Genomic DNA, 16,548 nt, shown 5'->3' with positions numbered 1-16,548 from the left:
CAGCCCCAAGAGGAACCCAGAGGGGGAAGGCTGACCGTGGAGGGGACGGTGGCGGGGTGGCAGGGGACAGAGGCCAGAGTCGCTTTCTCAACTGTGGGCCTCAGTTTCTCACCTCTGGAGTTGGTGCAAGCAGCCCTGCCCCCTTACCCTCTGGAGTTGTAGTTTTCTTTTGTTCTGTTTGTTTTCAAATGCGGAAGTTCTTTTAACAAGTTCTGGGAGCTGTCCCACCCGCCCGCCCCCGGGGTCTGGGCGTGTGCTTGGTGTGGGCTGGGGGCTGTCTACAGGTCACACTATGTTTGCCGCCGCCCACCCGCCCTCCCACCCGGTGATCCCAGGACCTGAGCTTTGATATTTGATCCACTAGTCAGGCAGGGCGGTGAGACCTTTTCCTGTGCCCGGGGCAGGTGGTGTTCCGGAAGCAGCCCTGGAATCCCATGTTGAGGGGTGGGAAGATGACAGTGAGGGTCTGGGGTCTCCCTCCTCCACCCAAGCTCCTCAGCCTTGCTGAGTGCTGCTGCGGGCCTTGCCCCCTCCTTGGCACAGTAGCTGGCATAGGGCGACAGGGTCCACAGCCCAGCCACGGCCCCCACCTCAGCCCCCATCGTGCAGTGGGGACTGCTCGTGGCGCCTGTGTCTGGGGTGACTTGGTTTGTGCTCGGGGCACGTGCTAAGTGGTCGGTAAGCACGTGCACTTCACTGCAGAGGGCGGTACTCATAAACGCAGAAGCCTGCCTGCCCCCCGGGCGCGGATACTACTAAGGGAGAGGGTTTCAGGCCAGCTTTATACAGATCGGACGTCCCCACACCAAGGCTGCCCTTCACCCTGGGGGCTGGGGGCGGGGGTGGGGTATCTCCGGTTCTGGAAGGGGGCATGTGGTGGGTGATCTGTCCTTTGGCAGTCCCCTTCAGCACAGGACTTCAGGGAGGGGCCCTATGAGTAAGGAGGACAAGGCACTTGTATCTCATCTCCCAGGGGGATGCCCACCCACCCCCTGGGGTACACCACACACGCCCAGGGTCAGGCGGGGACGAGCGAGGGGATAGCATGGCTGGGGTGGGACCCAGGCATCTGGCGAGCACATCAGCCCCTGGCGAGCTCATCTCAGTGATCCTGGGGCAGGCGGTGTGCCTGCTGAGTAGGGGACAGGCTTGGACAGACAGACAGACAGTCTGAGGCCAGCACGCCCCTCCTGTGCCAGATGCTTCAGCGTGGGTACAGGACAGGCGCTGCAGGTCTGACCCTGAGACTCCAGGCCCCGGCTCCCCATGCCGGCCCGCCGAGGCTCTGTGTGGCCGGCAAGGCCTGGCAGCAGCCCAGCCCCGGGAGTCTGCCAACCCCTCCAGGCAGGCGGGACTGTGCCGGCGGCCAGGATGGCTGGCTCCAGTTTCGCTGACGTGTCTGAGGAGGCTCAGGGCCCGGCTGGGTCCGCCCCATCTCCCCTTCCTTGGGACACAGCAGTCCCAAGGGCAGGGCAAAGAGGTCAGGGGTCTTGGGCCCTCACAGAAAGGGCAGAGAGGGCTGGGCCTTGAGTTCCTCAGGGACTGTGGCAGGTAGGCCCTCCGTATAGGCGCGGGGACCCCTGGCTGGTGATTGAGCGGGGGTCCACACCGCTGTCAGCCTCTTACTCCATCCACAACCCCAAGCTGGCGCTCTTCATTCCACAGATAATGCCACAGCCAGGAGCTCAGTCAGGCACTCAGCACGCTTTGTGACCTCACCCAAGCACGCTCCCTTCTCTGGGCTAACATCTCCCACCTGTGACGCCAGGGCTTTGCCCCGGGGCTGCACATCAGAATCACCCAGGAAGCTTTCAAAAAAACCCTCCATGCTGGGGCCCCACCCCCAGGCCAATTAAACAAGAATTTCTGCCGGGCATGGTGGTTCATGCCTGTAATCCCAGCACTTTGGGAGGCCGAGGTGGGAGGATCACGAGGTCAGCAGATCGAGACCATCCTGGCTAACGTGGTGAAACCCCGTCTCTACTAAAAATACAAAAAAATTAGCCGGGCGTGGTGGCGGGCGCCTGTAGTCCCAGCTACTTGGGAGGCGGAGCTTGCGGTGAGCCAAGATTGCGCCACTGCACTCCAGCCTGGGGGACAGAGGGAGACTCCGCCTCAAAAAAAAAGACTTTCTAGGGGTGAGACCCAGGCAGAGCTGTATTTTGGAGAAGCTCCTTGAGCGAGTCCTCTGCACAGCCAGGGTTCAGAACACCAGGGCAGAGGATAGCAAAGGGGACTGTCAGGATGTCAGCTCGTCTTCCTGTGCAGGGAGGGGGCTCTGGATCCCGGAGCGGGTGTGGACCAGCTGGCAGGGCTGGGAGAGGAGGAGGCACAGGGCCTTCCCTCCTCCCTCCACCCAGGAGGCTGGCCCGGCCCCAGGTGGGTGCCTTCAGTGGCACCGTGGGTGACTTGGCAGCTGCCAGACCTGTTAGCCCAGGGCAGGGAGACCAGTGACTAAGGCCAGGCCCCAGCTCAAGTGAGCCCCTGGGGCAGTGGGATGTGCCATCTCAGTCACAAGAGGTGCAACCTGTCAGGGAGGACACCTATGGCCCTGGGAGCTGTGTGGTGGCTGCAGCCCAACTAGAAATGGGCCAGTCCAGACGCCACTGTCGGCACGCGGCAGGTGTGATGCCACCAGGGCTAGGCCTCACACGGGGCCTCCTCACTGCCCTGTCCCCACCCAGGGGCAAGCACCCATCTAGAAAGGCCCTAACCTGCAATTCACCCCGAACTTGCCAGAAGAATACCTTAGTCACCAAGGAAGGCCGCCAGCCCTAAGCTTCCTGGGCCTGGGGATCTGAGAAGGAAGTGGCCCTGGAAGGGGTCTTGCTTTTCCCAAGTTCCCCATGCTGAACCCCTCACAGTCACCCACGGTTCTTGGCCAACCCGTGGCAGAAATGGTGCCCCTGGGGTCTGTGAGCTGATCAGTCGGCAGGCGGGACGGACTCAGGGAGGCAGAACAGGACCTGGCCACTGAACCACAACCCAGCCCCCGCACTGCTCTCAGTGCCCAGCCGGGCTCGGGGCCCAGGGCCAGCAGGGGCCCCAGCAGTCGCCCCAGCCCCTTCCCGGTGCAGGCTGGCTCCCTCCTCCCTCCTTAATTAAATCTCTCAGGCAGCCCCTGAGGAATGTCAGAGCCTTATTGCATTCCCCACGAGGAGTCTGGTGGGGGCCGTCCCCAACCTTGGAGAATAATTGGCCCCTGGCCCGCCCCCACCTCCCCCAAAAACCGAGGTGGCCCGAGGGAGCCTCCTCCAGCCTCCTCACACCCAGGGAGGCTGGAATGAGGAAAAGCGGGGGAGGCCGGCGGCCCAGCGCGGAGGGAAAGCGATCCGGCTGACTCTGGAATGTGGAAACCGATAAAAGGAAGGAGGCTGAGGCCCTGCCCCTCCTGGTGCAAGCAGGCTCCCCCAAACACCCCCGCCCACCCCCAAATACACAGCCCTGCTCCAGTCACGCGCATGCAGACACGCCCACACCAGACACACACCCACTGGGCAGTGCTCCTGCACACACACACACACACACACACACACACGTACACGTGCACCCTCCCCCTTCTCCAAGAACTCACGCAAATTCCACAGCAGTGAGGGGAGCTGGTTTTCTTGGCAGCAAAGAGCCTTGGGCTCCCCAGCCCAGGGAGGGGACTCTAAGGGCAGCTGATGGGGGGTCCAGGAGAGGTCACTAACAGAATTAGGTGGCCTTGCTGCCCTCCCGTGAGCTCAGGGCTATCCAGTGGTCAGGGATGGCTCTGTGGGCAGCCTCCCCTCTGCACACCTCTGCTCCACTGGCAGGACTGGCTGGCTGGGCTGCTGAGGTGGGAGCTTCCTCCGGGGCTCAGCAGGGCCCTGCTTTCTTGTTCTCAGAGGCTGCCCAGTGTAGTGTTAGGATCCACTTGTAAGCCCAGGCAAGGACTTAATTCTCTTTACTTGGGACTTGTCCCAGCTGCCCCGGGGCTGTCGGTGGGGGTGACAGTACTGGGAGCTAGGAGCCTCGGACCCATCTCCTGCCTAGGGCATCTCCTTTGCCATCTCCCTGGCCCCTGGGCTGCCTGCCAGAGGGGCCTTCCTTAGTTAAGCACAGGTCTGGGCAGTGTCTGAGAGGCTCCTTATGCTGAATCCCTTTCTCCCATTCCCAGAATATGGAGAGAGGTGCCATCCAGACAAATGCCCTGGGACCCCAGCCCCCAGCCCCACCTCCATCTGACCCTCCAGACCCACAGGTATCAGGACAGCTGTTCCAATGCGCAGGAGACGGGGGTGGGACAGGCGGTGCCCGGCCCCCAGGCTGGCATGCGTGTGCGCATCCTCCCTCCCCAGGCCCAGGGGAGGCTAGATAATGGTCTGGAGGGGATCCAGCTGGGCTGCTCATCACCAGAGCCTCTTCCTGCCTCTGACACTCTGTTTACAGAAGCTCCAGGCCAACTCCCCTGGGAGAAGAGAGTAAACTCAGGGGACTGCTCCCCATCCCCCACCTGCCTGCCCCAGCTCTGTTGGGTTTTTGTCAATAGCTGGGCCCATCCTGGACTTTGCTGCCCACTGGACTGGCCCTAATGGACCCTGCTTGGAAGGTCCCAGGCCGGCCACCCCTCTATGCCCTCAACACCCAAAGTACAGTCTAGTGTGAAGGAACCTTGGAGATTTTATCCAGTCCCCAGCCCTGGAGGCTCTCAGCCCGGGGAAGGGGGCTCTAGGTCCTGCTGCCTCTCTTCAGAGCCTCACCTGTCCTTGGTGCAAAAGGCAGGCAGGGGGACACCTAGACCCCCAGGACCTCTTCCTTCCACCCTGCACACTCCACCCCTGGGCCACAGCAGGAGAGGCGGTCAGTGACCCTGGTGTGGCAATCGTTAACGAATGGTTGGCACCAATCGGCTGGCCTGCCAGTGACCACAGGGGACCTCGGCAGTCCTCAGGCCCCAGCACTGCCAGCCCAGGGACACAAAGGACTAGGCTGGCTCCAGGCCACTGGGTTTGCAGCCCAAGCAAAGCCCCTTCCCTGGCAGAGGCAGAGACCTGGCACCCTGCTACCCGGAGCACTAAAGGCCCTGGCCAGTACAGGTCCATCCCCCACCTGGAGTGATGGGCATCAGACGCCCACCAGCCACTCCCCGCCCCTCCCTAGGGCTGCATATCTGTAGCCCCCAGCTGTGCTTTGAGTGACAAGGGTCCAGAGGACCCCAGGCAGCCCTTCTGCACAGCAGCACCTACTGCCGGACCCCAGGAGGGAAAAGTAACCCAAGCCTACGCCTTGGCTATCCCCCTCAAAGGGGTCTGAATCATAAAACGGGTCATGCCGGAGGGCCGAGCCGTGGGAGAAGGAAGCATGGGAGCGGGTGTTTATTTTGTCTGCTTGCAGCCTCGGGCTCACCGCACACTCAGGCGCGCACCCTGGCCGGCCGCGGGGCTGTCGGTGCCCCAGGACGGCGGGGGAAGGAGCGCACAAGGCCTGCCCGCCAGGCGGCCCGGGTGACCGTGCGGGGCTGGGACCGCGGTCCCCAGAGTGCGTGTGTGCGCGCGGCGGCGGTCCGAGCGCGTGAACGGCGCGTGTGCACAGCCTGGCCCTGGCGCCCCCGTCCCCGCCCGCAGCCCCCCAGCCCGGCAGAAACTCACCGGGAGGCGGCGGCGGCGCAGGGAGCCGGGCGGGGCAGGCCGCGGCCTCAGTCTTTCCCGGCCAGTCGGGCTCGACGGGGGTCTTGGGTCCCGAGGCAACCGCGTTCGAGTCTGCGTCCACCCGCCCCGGGCTCGGGCTCCGGAGTCGGCTGGGGGAGGCCGGTCGCTCCTTAAGAGCCCGGGGGAGCGGGCCCGCCGCGGCAGGGGGCGGGGCCTCTCCCCATTGGCCGGGGCGGAGCCGCGTGGAGACACGCCCCTTCCCCACCGAGGGGCTCGTGGGCCGGCTTGGCCTGGCCCTCACTCCGCGGCCTCCCGACCTGGGCCGGGAGACCTTGCCCGTCGTGGGTTTGCCGGATGACACTGGGCAGGTTCCTGCTTTTTGTGTCAAAAGTGAGAAACTATTTGGGAATCCTAAGAGTCACAGCCCAGATGCCTATGAGGCACCAGGCAGGTGACAACTGCCAGAAGTCCACCCCAGGGCCTCTGCGGCCCTGGAAAAGTGGGATGGTGGGAGTGGGTCTGGTAAGGGCTGAGTCCTCATGACCAGCCCGGGCCAGCTAGAGCTTTGGATTTTTGAAGAGAAACTGGAAATCCAGATTTTTAGGTGAAATCTCTCAATGTGTTATTGTTGGTAGCTAATCCCAGTTTCAAAAAACTCCTGGCAGCCCACACAAAGCCCTTTCAAGAGCCTCCTAAGTACAAACTCCAATGCCAAATCTGAGCTCAGGGTCCTCTTAGCCACGACAGCCTTCAGAGTTGTGAGCAGCCCTGGACTCCCTTCCCCACCATATTATAAGAGGAAAGGACTGTGTCAGGGAGGGCAGTGGTGTTCTGCCCATGGCCCCACAGTTACTGGCAGCTTCAAGCCTGAGATGTGAAGACATAGAGGTGGTCACCGTCGGTGGGTGGGACCTGGGCTGCAGTTGACAGTGGCCCTTGATTGGGCAGGAGGGGCGGGTGCCAGGGGCTGGACTAGTCCAGAAAAATCCCCTGCCTTGGAGGATTCCAGGAAAACACTCTGCCCTCCTCCCCCCCTGCATTTGTGGTCAGTCATGCTTCAGAGCCTTTGGGGGCCCAGCTCAGCTCCTGACTTCCGGAGAGCCTTGGGACACCCACACCCCCACCAGCCCGGCCTGTGGCCAAGGCCCTTGGCTGGGCTAGCTCTAGTCTTTGGTGGGCCTGAAGGCTTATCCCTGGGAGGCTGGGCCACAGCAGCTGGAGGGTTTCGTAGTCTCTGGAGGACTCAGTTATCTCCAGAAGGCAGGATGGCCTCTGTGTCTAGCCATCAAGGGCTAAGCGGGGTCTGGCTGGGACAGTCACCTTCTGGACCTCCCCTCCACAGGGCCCTCTCCCCACAGGGTGCCTTTCCAGGGCTGGCGGGGCTCCACACCCCATACGTTTCTCCGTCTACATGGATTAGGGCATGGCTTGCGGACCTCTGTTCCTGGGTTGGAGCTGGCCCTTGGGTGCGTTTAGTGCCACCTTTATGTGAGTTTTTACAACTTTGAAGGCACTGCTAACATTGAAAAATCAGGTGGTTTCATATTAAAATGGGGCTTCCCAGCTTGCATTGAACAGGAACTCTTAGCTGTGGCTGAGTGGCAGTTGCTCCCTCTGCCAAAGCGTAGGCTCATGGGTCACTCCAGTCCCTACCACTCCTTGCTGCCTCCTGCCAAGCTGTCCGCTCACTTGAGTTTCCTGCCCGGCCCCAGAACCATGTGAGCTTCCAATCAGTGCTGTGCAGCCTCTTGTCGAACTGTTTCCCTGCTTCTTCCCTTGGCCCTGTGTCCTCTGAAGCCCTCAGAAGCATCCACAGATGCCCAGGGTCAGGGGTAAAGAGGGCTCCAAGAGCCTCCAACCTGACTTTGCTCAAGGAACGGGACCTCCTGATGGCCTTGAAGTTTCTCGCCTCTGTGGCCCGTTCTTGCAGATGGAGAGACCCTATCTGCCTGGTGTTCACCCCCTGCCCCAATCCTGTGCCCTGGTCTTACACAGGTCCCCACTTACCCAGAGGTTCAAGGGGAGCTTTTAGGAGTCCCCTCTCCGTTTATCCAACATTGCCTTGTATGGCTTCAAGGTGCCACCCGCCTTTAGAACCTGGTTACCAGCAGCCTGCACACAGCGGGGGAGCTAGGGAGTGTGGGGGTGGGAGTGGGGGTGGGGTCGAAGGATCCTAACTCTTCCACCTGGGTGACAGGGACAGATCCAAGAGACCCAGCCTGCTTTGGACTGACACAATGGCAGAATGTTTGAGTTGGTGGGAAGGGGCCTGAGGGGGAGGGATGGGCTGGAGGGGAGGACAGAGGAGGAGCCTTACAGCTGCCCTATGTAGCAAGCACACCCTGGTGCTTCCCCTCTGTGCTAATCACAGGAGTCCTGGGAGAGCTGGGGGGTCTTATCCGGAGGCTGAAGCTGCTCGTTCCTCCCAGTTGGTACTGAGGTTGTCTTCTAGCTTCTGGGACCTGGCTGAGGGACAGTGGCAGATCTGGGCTTTAGACCTTCTATAACTTTATGCCTGGGACAGACCCCAGGACCTGGGTCAGAGTCAGAGCCCTTCCCAGTGGCAGGCCCAGATTCCAGCAGGAGAGGTGCCGACAATACCTCTTACCACCTCTGGCCCCCTGCCTAGCTGGGGCTCACGTACCATGCTCCGGACCTAGAGCCCACTTCGCTCTCTTTACACGTGTGGCCTGGGGTCAGGCCCGTGCCAACACTTGGACAAGCTTTGGGGCTGGGTGCCGTGACCCCATTTCTTGGCCCGTGCTATGGCAGACAGGATGCCCCCGCCTGGCAGAGTAGTCCAGATGGCTCTGCCTGAGGCAAGGAAGACTGGCCTGACCTGTCAGAGGAGCCAGCCCTGCCCTCCCTGACTTCCTGCCCCCTCAGTCCCAGCTCCTGAGTCAGTGACTGGCTGGCCGGGACGATGGAACGGGGGTGAGGGAGGCTGAGCGCTAGACCTCCTCAGGCGTTTGGCTCATCACACAGGTGAGCCTCTGTTGCCATGAGGTGGTCCCTGGCCTGTTTCCGCCTTCTCATAAGGGCAGCAGAGGGGCCACAGGAGATCTGCCCAGCCTACTTGCCCTCAGCTTCTGTCCTGGGACCTGTTTCCACTCTTCCCAGCCTGTGCCCCCAGCAGCCAGTGTGATCCCTGCTCAGTGCCAGTCTGGTCTTATCCTCTTTCTATTTTTATTTTTTGAGACAAGGTCTTCCTGTGTTGCCCAAGGTGGGGCAGGGTGATGCGATTTTTTTTTTTTTTTTTTTTGAGATGCAGTCTCACTCTGCAGCCGAGGCTGGAGTGCAGTGGTGCAATCTCGGCTCACTGCAACCTCCACCTCCCGGGTTCAAGTGATTCTCCTGCGTAGCTAGGATTACAGGTGCGTGCCACCATGCTCAGCTCATTTTTGCATTTTTAGTAGAGATGAGTTTTCACCATGTTGGCCGGGCTGGTCTCAAACTCCTGCCCTAAAGTGATCCACCCGCCTTGGCCTCCCAAAGTGCTGGGATTACAGGTGTGAGCCACCGCGCCCAGCCGGTAATGTGATCTTGACTCACTGCAGCCTCAAACTCCTGGGCTCAAGTGACCCTCCTGCCTCAGCCTCCCTAGTAGCTGGGACCACAGGTGTGCACTACCACACCAGGCTAACATTTAATTTTGTTTTTTGAGATGGAGTCTCACTCTGTCACTCCAGGCTAGAATGCATTGGTGCCATCTCGGCTCACTGAAAACTCCACCTCCCGGGTTCAAGCGGTTCTCCTGCCTGAGCCTCCCAAGTAGCTGGGATTACAGATGCCCGCTACCACACCTGGCCAACTTTTGTATTTTTAGTAGAGTCAGGGTTTTGTCATGTGGCCCGGCTGGTCTCAAACTCCTGACCTCCAGTGACCCACCTGCCTCGGCCTCCCCAAGTGCTGGGATTATAGGTGTGAGCCAGCATACCTGGCTAATTTTTTAATTTTTAATTTTTTTGAAGAGCCACGGTCTCATGATGGTGCCCAGGCTGGTCACAGTGTTGACCTACTAGGCTCAAGTGATCCTCCCACCTCAGCCTCCCAAAGTGCTGGGATCACAGACACAAGCCACTGTGCCCGGCCTGGCCTCTTGTGCTTGAAACGCACGGTTACCTTTTCATTGCTCATCCACTGGAGGCAGAACTCCCCCTCCCCACATGCACCAGGCCCTTCCTATCTGGCCTCCACCTGCCCATCCTGAGCCTCAGCCCTCACCCACACTCTCCAGGCTGCCAGGCACATTGTCCATCTTGTTCCTTAAACAGGCCATGAACCCACATGCCACAGGACCTTTGCACAGGCTGTGTTCTCTCTGAAACTGTCTTCCTGTGAGGTGTTTGATTTCTGCATGACCTTGGGATCACAGGGAACGCCCTCTCCCCCGCTGATGAGGCCCAGTCCCCCTGTTCTGTCACTGTGTGTCCTCGGTGAACCTTCCCTTCACGTGTTTGTCTATGGGATTGTGTCTGTCTGCCTCTTGTGCTAGGCTGTGAGCACCTTGAGGACAGAGGCAGGGTCTGTTGCACTGATCTCTGGACATACCTACATGCAGGTCGAGCCGAGGACCAGGCACAGACTGGCTCTTCAAAGGAGTGAATGACTGTGAACGAATGCATGAGTGAAAGCCCTGTCAAAGCTGCTGTAGGGACTTGCTTCTGCCCCAGTGGAGCCAGTGTCAGTGTGGAGCGTACTCCAGGCCATGCACCACCTTGGTCCCCTGCCCTCCGCCACCACAGGCAGTGATTAGGCCGGGCTGCAAAGGGCATTGCTGAGCCCAGCTCACCCTGCTGGGCCCTCAGTAATTAGGGGCCTGTGTTACTCACAGGTGACCAGCCCAAGGCACTTCAGGAAGTCATGGAGACACCCAGGGCCCCACCCAGCTTCCCAGCCACTCTGTGGCTCCTGGAAGTTGGGGGAGGGGAGGTGGGCAGGACTGCTTAGTGGTCGGCTGGCAGGAGGGGATGGGAGGACAGTGGAGGGGGGCCAGGCCCTTTGTCACCGGGGTGAAGGATAGAGGCAGCTGCCACAGCTGGGTGACCTCTGACCCTGGAAACACAGTGGGGACGGGCTTCTGTTTGAGGGTGTCAGTGTCTGGGTTGGGGGGTCCAGGCCTGCAGGTCCCAGAAACAAGAAACCAAGACCAAGTGCAGTGGTTCATGCCTCTAATCCTGGCACTTGGGGAGGATCACTTGAGGCCAGGAGTTTGAGACCAGCCTCGGGAACATAGTGAGACCTTGTTTCTACAAAAATAGAAGTAAAAATAGCCAGGCATGGTGGTGCACACCCATAGTCCCAGCCACTCTGGAGGCTGAGTGGGAGCATTACTTGAGCCCAGGAGGTTGAGGCTGCAGTGAGCAATGATGGTGCCACTGCACTCCAGCCTGGGTAACAGAGGGAGACCCTGTTTCTAAAAAAAAAAAAGCAAAGATCAGGAGCGAGAAACACAGGAATGCATCTGTCAGAGTCCTTCCAGGCCCCCACTCCCCTCAAAAGGCCCTGGAGTCGGAAGGCAGCTCTCACAGGGCTGAGGGGCTGTGCAGGGGTCTCTGAAGGGCTCCGGGAGGGAGGCATAAAGCCCCGGCCAGTGACAGGCAGTTGGCCAAGGCTGAGCTGGACATAGAGTGGCACGGGCTCTGGGGGCTTCCAGCCTGCCCACTCTATTCCCAGCTGCCACCCCGTCCTGCTCCTGCCTCGAGACCAGAGAAGGCCTGGGAGCATCCTGCTGGCAGGATCGGCCGGGGTGGCAGGCCTGGGGTGGGCAGGGAAGCCCAGTGGCCGAAGGAGCCGCTTCTCCCGGGCACCTGGCTCAGATTTGGACTCAGGAACTTTAATTCAGCGTGGAGGGGTCTCTGAGCTTCCAAGATATCATCGAGGCCCAGGAAACGTGGGGTAACTGAGTAGAGGGCCCCAAACCTCAGTGCAGATTCGGAACTGCAGGGCTGTCTGCACTGCTCCTGGATGCTGCCCGTCCACAGGCAGTGCCGAGTGGGGACAGGGGTCTCCTTGCCTCTGGCATCACCTCTCCACCTTCCCTGGCAATACTGGCCTGATGTCTGGGCTGTCGGAGGTGGGAGGGGGACAGAATGCATGTGGGGTCTTCTTGGAGGAAGAGCTGGGGCTGAGATCGGGCCCAAGTTCCCCTGTGCCCACTGCAGTCCTGGAGTGACGCAGGTGTGCAGGTGGAGGGCCAGGGAGGAGCAGCTGGGGTGTGGGCGTGTGTTGGGCATGTGGGAAGCTCAGGGAGAGGAGGGGGTTCCTGGGGACCAGGCTGAACATGGCTGGATGGCCAAGTGGCCCCCAGTCGCTGTGGTGCCTGTCCTGGGCTCCTACATGGGGTCACGAGGCTGGCAGCCCTCCCGGTGCCCCGACCAACCATCCTGCCTTGTCTTCCCCAGGTGTCTCATGCCTCTGCTGGACCCTGACTCCGGGCTCCTGGTCCTGGCAGGAAAGGTGAGTGAGAAGCTGGGGCTCCTACCCACATCCACACCCTGGAGTCCAGCCCCTGGCCTTCCCTGAGAGAGAGGAGGAACTAGAACAGGGCCTCTGTGTCTTCCCCTGTGCAGCCGAGGTGATTGTAGCTCTCCTAGAACACTGGCCTTCTTGAGAACAAGGCCGAGAATAGAGTGGTGTCAGCACACAGTCAGCACTCCATAAATACTGACGTACACCCCCGGTGCTCACTCCATGTGCAACGAGGCTGGGCAAGTGAGGTAGAGTCGGCCTAGGGCTCAGCTCAGCGCCCAGCATGTGGGGGAGCCCCATCTCCAGCCACCATGATTCTGTGGCTCAGGTCCTTGGGGACCTGTGGAGGAGCTGGTGTTAGCCCCGGGCCCTCCCCAGGGGTACAGTCAGCAAACAGGGCTCAGTTCAGACTCATTTCAGGGCGAGAGGCAGCTGTACTGTTACGAGGTGGTCCCGCAGCAGCCGGCGCTGAGCCCAGGTAAACCTTGCTTCCTCGCCCCCTCTCCCCTACCCTCCACTCCCCCCACCCATCCTGCCCGTTCCCCTGCCTGGTGTCCTCAACAGTGACCCAGTGTGTCCTGGAGAGCGTGCTGCGGGGGGCCGCCCTCGTGCCCCGGCAGGCACTAGCTGTCATGAGCTGCGAGGTACTCCGCGTCCTGCAGCTGAGCGACACAGCCATCGTGCCCATCGGCTACCACGTGCCCCGCAAGGTGAGGGGGACCTGGGCGAGGGGCTGTGGGGGCTGGGGAGTTGGGGGGCCTGGGCCTCACCGGCTGCCTGCTTGTCTGCGGCCAGTCTGTGGAGTTCCACGAGGACCTGTTCCCGGACACTGCTGGCTGTGTGCCTGCCACCGACCCCCACAGCTGGTGGGCTGGGGACAACCAGCAGGTAGGACCAGGGCCTGGCTCACCTCTCCTGGCCTCCCCGAGCTCCAGGAAGCCCCCTGTGTGGCTGTGTGCCAACTCAGTCTGGCCTGCTGGGTGCCCCCCATCCCTACCTAGTCGACCCTCCCATGGGGGCCTTCCTGACCGGGCAGCCCGTGCCCCTATCACCCCACTGCTGGCCTCCATGCAGGTGCAGAAGGTCAGCCTCAACCCTGCCTGCCGGCCCCACCCCAGCTTCACTTCCCGTCTGGTGCCCTCTATGGAGCCCCTCCCTGACACAGCCCAGCCTGCAGTGATGGAGACACCCGCAGGTGATGTAGACGCAAGTGTAAGTACCAGGGCCGCCCCATCCTCCCTCAGCGACACCGCAGTGGCTGCCCTGAGTGTTCACTGGCCCAACGGCCTTTTTTTTTTTGAGACAGAGTCTCACTCTGTCACCCAAGGTAGAGTGCAGTGGCACGATCTCGGCTTACTGCAGCCTGCTTTTCCTGGGTTCAAGTGATTCTCCTGCCTCAGCCTCCTGAGTAGCTGGGATTACAGGCATGGGCCACCATGCCTGACTATATTTTATTTTATTTTTTGAGACGGAGTTTCGCTGTTATTGCCCAGGCTGGAGTGCAATGGCACGATCTCGGCTCACTACAACCTCCGCCTCCTAGGTTCAAATGATTCTCCTGCCTCAGCCTCCCGAGTAGCTGGGATTACAGGCATGTGCCACCACGCCTGGCTAATTTTGTATTTTTAGTAGAGACAGGGTTTCTCCATGTTGGTCAGGCTGGTCTTGAACCCCTGACCTCAGGTGATCCACCCGCCTTGGCCTCCCAAAGTGCCGTGATTACAAGCGTGAGCCACTGCGCCTGGCCTAAGTTTTGTTTTTGTTTTTGTTTTTTTTTGAGATGAGTCTCACCCTGTCGTCTAGACTGGAGTGCAATGGTGCGACATTGGCTCACTGCCACCTCCGCCTCCCAGGTTCAAGGGATTCTCCTGCCTCAGCCTCCCGAGTAGCTGGGATTACAGGCGTGCACCACCATGCCTGGCTAATTTGTATCTTTAATAGAGACGGGTTTTCACCATGTTGGCCAGGCTGGTCTTGAACACCTAACCTCGTGATCCACCCGCCTTGGCCTTCCAGAGTGCTGGGATTACAGGCATGAGCCACAGCGCCCAGCCAATTTTTATACTTTTTTAGTAGAGTCGGGCTTCACCATGTTGGCCAGGCTGGCCTTGAACTCCTGACTTCATGATCTGTCTGCCTTGGCCTCCGTTTGGGATTACAGACTTGAGCTGGGATTACAGACTTGAGCCACCAAGCCCGGCCCCAACCTTCTTTGTCAAGTGTAACAGAGACAGAGAAACACATGGAGTGTAAAGAAGGAACTTCACAGTGCTTTCTAAATTGGGCAAACACTTAAAAAGCAAGAATTTTCATATAGATCTAGATTTCTGGCTTCTTTTAAAATAATGGCAGATCTAACCCGCTGGGCACACCCTCCTGCAGAGCCGGGAGCCAGCAGCTGCCACTTGCTGTCCCCGCAGTCTGAAGCTCAGCTGCTTCCCTGTGTGTCTGCATTTATGCCCATGCCCCCACCGCTCCTGTCCCATGCCCACAGCAGGGGCTCCTCCAGTCCACAGGGGGCCCAGAGTGGTGACCCTGGAGTCAGGTGGCAGGCACCCCTCCCTTTGGCAGCACACCCAGGAGCAGGCTGGCTGACCCCATGCCCCTCCCCAGGAGGGCTTCTCTTCGCCTCCCAGTTCACTGACCTCGCCCTCCACGCCCTCCAGCCTGGGGCCCTCACTCTCCAGCACCAGTGGCATCGGGACCAGCCCCAGTCTGAGGTCGCTGCAGAGCCTGCTGGGTAAGGAGGCAGGACGCGGAGCTCACCCCTACTGCGGGAGCCCTGTCTGCCCCACTCCCCGTCATCCTCCTCTGTACCCTACCACTGAGCACAGGCCTCGTGCAGGGCACCCCCCTCACCCAGACTCACTGGCAGGGTCATTTGTCCTGGGGGCTGGGGTGTGGCAGCTGAGTCTCACCTGTAAAACAGGAGGGCGACTGGGGCCACCAGCTTCTGAGCAGCTGAAGCTCAGGGCTCCACCAGGATTCCTCCGAGCCACCATGGAATAGGGTATCGTTCCAGGCATTATTCCTGGGCGAGTTGCATCCACTGGATTAGCAGAGGCCTGGGCCTAGGTCCACGCTGCACACCTGCCCGGAGTGAGGGGAGCGGGCAGCCGGGACTCAGAGTGCAGGACAGCGGGGGACGGCATCCTCAGACATGGTTCCATGTCCCTGCCACCCGCCAGGCCCCAGTTCCAAGTTCCGCCATGCTCAGGGCACCGTCCTGCACCGAGACAGCCACATCACCAACCTCAAGGGGCTCAACCTCACCACACCTGGTGAGAGTGATGGCTTCTGCGCCAACAAGCTACGTGTGGCCGTGCCCCTGCTCAGCAACGGGGGACAGGTGGCTGTGCTCGAGGTGAGGGCCCCACCCCACCAGGGCTGCCCCTCAGTTCCCTGCCAGTGGTAAAGACGCAGAGGGCCTTAGCTACCCACACGGCACAGGGAGCACAAACCGTGTGTCAGTCCCCTACCCGCCTGTCCTGTGATCCTCCCAGCCACCTGCCACAGGGCCTGCCACTTTTATCCCCATTTTACAGATAAGGGAGAAGAGACACAGAGAGGTTTAGTGATTTGCCCTGGTCACACAGCTGTGTAAGTGGTGGAGCTGGGATCTGAAGCCAGGCCACCTGAGCCCCAAGCCTGAACTTTTCCCGCCAGTTCACGCTGCTGCCCCCTCACTCTCTGGGGCCTTGTGGTTGGCACTTGGGGCTCAGAGTACAAGGTGGTCAGGACAGAGAGCTTGGGTCACCCAGCGGTGGGAGCCTCTGCTGCAGAGGGTGGGCTCCCAGATATGCTGCTTGCTCGCAGCCCCTCAGGACTGGCTTTTCTGCCTGGCACTGATGGGCCTTGGGGTGGGGGCACCTCCCACAGCTACGGAAGCCTGGCCGCCTGCCCGACACAGCACTGCCCACGCTGCAGAATGGGGCAGCTGTGACTGATCTGGCCTGGGACCCCTTTGACCCCCATCGCCTCGCTGTGGGTAAGGAGGCTGGGTGCCTGGGCTTGAGGGAGGGTCCTGGATCCCGGATGGGGACTGGGGAACCCAGAGGTCTTGGGCCCAGCAATGATGAGCATCTGTCTGTCCTCTGTAGCTGGTGAGGATGCCAGGATCAGACTGTGGCGGGTGCCCCCACAGGGCCTGGAAGAGGTGCTCACCACACCGGAGACTGTGCTCACAGGTCAGGCGGGCTCAGGAATGGGGCTGGGGTGACCAGTGTCTCCCGAGGGCTCCCCATCACACCTGCCTTCCTCCAGGCCACACGGAGAAGATCTGCTCCCTGCGCTTCCACCCGCTGGCAGCCGATGTGCTGGCCTCGTCCTCCTATGACCTCACTGTTCGCATCTGGGACCTTCAGGCTGGAGTTGATCGACTGAAGCTGCAGGGCCACCAAGACCAGGTAGGACGGCTGCAGAGGTGGGGCCAGCAGTGAGGAGAGGCGGGACCAGCAGTGAGGAG

General features: G+C 60.8%; 1 protein-coding gene across 1 annotated transcript in view; it reads left to right on the top strand.

Moving 5' to 3' along the window:
- Positions 1-16,548, top strand: part of CORO7 (coronin 7) — a 63,966-nt gene that overhangs the window by 40,717 nt on the left and 6,701 nt on the right. The window contains exons 10-19 of the mRNA XM_023225868.1: positions 12,017-12,071; positions 12,504-12,561; positions 12,648-12,793; positions 12,879-12,971; positions 13,158-13,295; positions 14,697-14,823; positions 15,272-15,447; positions 15,963-16,071; positions 16,184-16,270; positions 16,347-16,489. Of these exons, the coding sequence (XP_023081636.1) occupies positions 12,017-12,071; positions 12,504-12,561; positions 12,648-12,793; positions 12,879-12,971; positions 13,158-13,295; positions 14,697-14,823; positions 15,272-15,447; positions 15,963-16,071; positions 16,184-16,270; positions 16,347-16,489 (1,132 nt within the window). The remainder of the gene's footprint in view (positions 1-12,016; positions 12,072-12,503; positions 12,562-12,647; positions 12,794-12,878; positions 12,972-13,157; positions 13,296-14,696; positions 14,824-15,271; positions 15,448-15,962; positions 16,072-16,183; positions 16,271-16,346; positions 16,490-16,548) is intronic.

The sequence above is a fragment of the Piliocolobus tephrosceles genome, chromosome 17, assembly GCF_002776525.5.
Source record: "Piliocolobus tephrosceles isolate RC106 chromosome 17, ASM277652v3, whole genome shotgun sequence".
Taxonomy (NCBI): Eukaryota; Metazoa; Chordata; class Mammalia; order Primates; family Cercopithecidae; genus Piliocolobus; species Piliocolobus tephrosceles.
This window is presented reverse-complemented; position numbering and strand designations above follow the sequence as displayed.